The sequence below is a fragment of the Neophocaena asiaeorientalis genome, unplaced genomic scaffold (assembly GCF_003031525.2).
Source record: "Neophocaena asiaeorientalis asiaeorientalis breed wild unplaced genomic scaffold, Neophocaena_asiaeorientalis_V1.1 scaffold280, whole genome shotgun sequence".
NCBI classification, from domain to species: Eukaryota; Metazoa; Chordata; class Mammalia; order Artiodactyla; family Phocoenidae; genus Neophocaena; species Neophocaena asiaeorientalis.
In genome coordinates this window covers 5,169,237-5,172,266 of record NW_020185321.1, presented here as the reverse complement: position 1 = coordinate 5,172,266, position 3,030 = coordinate 5,169,237, and the positions used below count along the sequence as shown (strand labels likewise).

At 55.2% G+C, this 3,030-nt stretch overlaps 1 protein-coding gene across 1 annotated transcript in view; it reads right to left on the bottom strand.

Moving 5' to 3' along the window:
• Positions 1–475: 475 nt before the first annotated feature.
• Positions 476–3,030, bottom strand: part of UPK1A (uroplakin 1A) — an 8,687-nt gene continuing 6,132 nt past the window's right edge. The window contains exons 6-8 of the mRNA XM_024733958.1: positions 2,111–2,290; positions 709–792; positions 476–629 (exon numbers count right to left, since the gene is read on the bottom strand). Of these exons, the coding sequence (XP_024589726.1) occupies positions 585–629; positions 709–792; positions 2,111–2,290 (309 nt within the window). The 3' untranslated portion in view covers positions 476–584. The remainder of the gene's footprint in view (positions 630–708; positions 793–2,110; positions 2,291–3,030) is intronic.

Here is a 3,030-nt window from a genome sequence, read left to right as displayed (position 1 = left end):
CAAACTATTCAGTGACGGTGATGACATCCAGCATGAAGAAGGAGCTCAGGGAGCTACTAGAGAGGCATCCGCGAGTGGGGTGGTAAGATCAGGGAAGGGTCCCCCCCCGCCAGGACAGGACTTCAAGTTGACACTGAAAGATGGGCCAGGAATCAGCCAAGTGAGATGGGGTTAAGGTCTAAGGGTCCGTGCACACATGTCCAGGGGTTTCAGGGCACCCCAACTCCCAGCAGGGCTCAGAAACCTGGTAAAACATCTTTGGAGGGGCCTGGTGGTGCAGCGGTTGAGAGTCCGCCTGCCGATGCAGGGGACACGGGTTCATGCCCCGATCCAGGAAGATCCCACATGCTGTGGAGCGGCTGGGCCCGTGGGCCATGGCCGCTGAGCCTGCGCGTCCGGAGCCTGTGCTCCACATCGGGAGAGTCCACAACAGTTAGAGGCCCGAGTACCGCAAAAAAAAAAAACTTTGGAGTGGAGGGAGGGAAGGGTGGAGGAGGTGGGGAAGGGAGAGGTGGGGTGGCGTCGCAGCTGGAGGGAGCGGGGGCAGGGGAGCTGAGTGTGCACGTGGGCTTCCCTTCTCTTCCTCACAATGTGCTGTAGAAACGCAGGGCCATCAGCATCACAGGAAGCTGGAGGGGAGGAGGCAGGTGAGGGGCGCCCCAGCCTCACAGCCACATCCCACCCTGCCCACAGGCTCCCGCCTCTCACCGTCCACATCAGGATGGCGAACCCAAACCATGAGATGCCCCACGTGTAGCTGTCGATGGCGTGGCCAATGTGTTCGAAGCAGCCCTGGGCAGGGGGAACATGGGGGGTCTGAGAAAATGCCCTGCAGGGGAGGCTGGCTGCTGAAAGCAAGAGTCACTGGGCGCCCTTGGGAAAGTCACTTCCTGCCTCGAGCCTTGGTTTTCTTACCTGTGGGACCATGAGGAAGTGGGTTTCTCACCCTGTGGATCACGGCAGTGTCTCCCTCCCAGGGCGGTTTCAGGGAGCCAGGGATGTGATGTTAACCCAGGCCCTGCACGAGCAGGTGCTGCCCCGACGGTGCCTATGACAGTCTGAGGGTGATTTTGTTTTGGGCTGGCTTTCCATGCTGCCCCCAAGTTCCAAGGGTTTGAAATACGCCTTTAGGATCAGTCCAGTTCTGACACCTCCTCATTTGGAGGTAAGGCTGAGTGGGCCCAGAGCCCCACACCTGTCGCCTTCATGTAGACCCCTGCTTGGCCCAACTTGGAAGCAGCCAAGAACAAAGGTTCAGGGTGCGTGCCCTGGAGTCAGGCAGGACGGAGCTGGGGGCCAGCTCTGCCGCTTGTTGGCTATGGGGCCTAGCTATGATTCTGACCCTCTGAGCCTCAGTTTCGCTATCTGTGAAACGGCGATCTTTGACAGCACTGCCCTCCGAAAGCAGTCGTGGTGATTCTGTGAGATGATGCATGTAAGCGCTCTGCAGAGAGCCAGGGTTCAAGGAAGGGCTGTCCGACTCTGGTGGCGGTGATGGTTTGCATGCAGGCTCCCCTCTCTGTGACACCTGATCTAAGGCATGACGGTGAAGGGCCCCCAGGCAGCGAAGGGGACCCGTTCTCCTCCTCTGGTTTCTCTCTCTGCCTCTGCACTCCCTCTGCAGGAGTTAAAGCACCTGGTTGGGGCCTGACTGCCTGAAATCACATCCCAACTCCATCCGTCACTAGCGAGGCTCATCATCTGTCAAATGACGTAATTATAACCTTTACCTCATAAGGCTGTGGTGAGAATTAAACAAGGTAAAAACTTAAAGCGCCTACAAGGAGGCCTGGTACAAAGTATCAGCTCAATAAATGGTTGTTATTGGCGTTGTGCTGCTGATACTGTTTTTGTTGCTCTTATCCCCAGACAACCTGAGAAAAGTTTCGGGCGCCGCCAGGTCTGGATCAGATCAAACCGGAACCGGGGTTCATCCCGCTGACTTGCAGAGGGAGGGAGGGACAGATGGAGAGTTGAGAGAGTCAGAGGGAGGGGAGAGAAGGAGAAAGCCAGATGGGAGGGAGGAGCAGACAGACAGACAGGGAGGGAAAAAGAAGAACCAGAGAGGGCCAGAGAGACCCACAGACACAGCAGGGGGGAGGAGACACACCTTGGTGAACAGGTAGTCCAAGTGGCCCAGGCGGCAGCCTTCTTCACTGAGGGGGATGAAGTTGCCAGTCCGTTGACAGCACAGCGGGGGCCAGGGGAACACCACCTCTGGGGTGGTGGCCCGGAAGGCTGATGTGAAGTTCACCCAATCCATGGGACCTGACGTGCCACAGCACTCTTGCTGGAGAGAGAGGCAGGGGTCAGGAGGACTCTGGCTCAGAGAGGACAGCTGCTCCCCTGAGGTCACACAGCGAGGAAGGATAAGGTTGGCCTGCACTTCCCCACATCCTGGGCCTCCTCGAAGAGGGGCAGCAGTGTCTGTGTGTGAGCAAAGGAGCAGAAGATACTGGTCCCAGCACCCCGAGGCTTATGGGGGATTTGGCTCAAACCCACACTCGTGATTTATTTTAAATTTTTTTGAAAAAAAAATATATTGGCAAAAAAACTTTTTAAATTAGCTGTCAACAAAACCTGAGGTAAATGACACCAAAAGGCAGATTTCTGGCTTCTCCTGACCCCCGTGGGTGTTTAATTTGTGACTCTCAAATGATGAAAACACAGGCTCCTTCAAACCTGGGTCTCAGTCCAGGCGAGCCGCATGACGAACCAAATGGGAACCTCACTTCCCCTTGGGTCCTCAGTATTCTCCTCTTGTGCTGCCGTATCTTGTTGAGTTTCATTAAGAATGTGGCTCCTGGAAGCCGGCAGCCTGGGTTTGAGTCCTTTTGGTTCTGTGACCTACCAGCTGCGTGACCTCGTGCAAACCCTCAGCTTCCTGCCTTGGTTTCCTCACCGCTAAAGAGCTGATCTTCTTTATGGACTGGTTGTAAGGATTAAATAAGCTTGAAAGTGCTTTGAATGGCGCTAAACAAAAGATGGTGCTCTTTAATGTTTGTTGTTTTTTTTTTTTTTTTTTTTTTT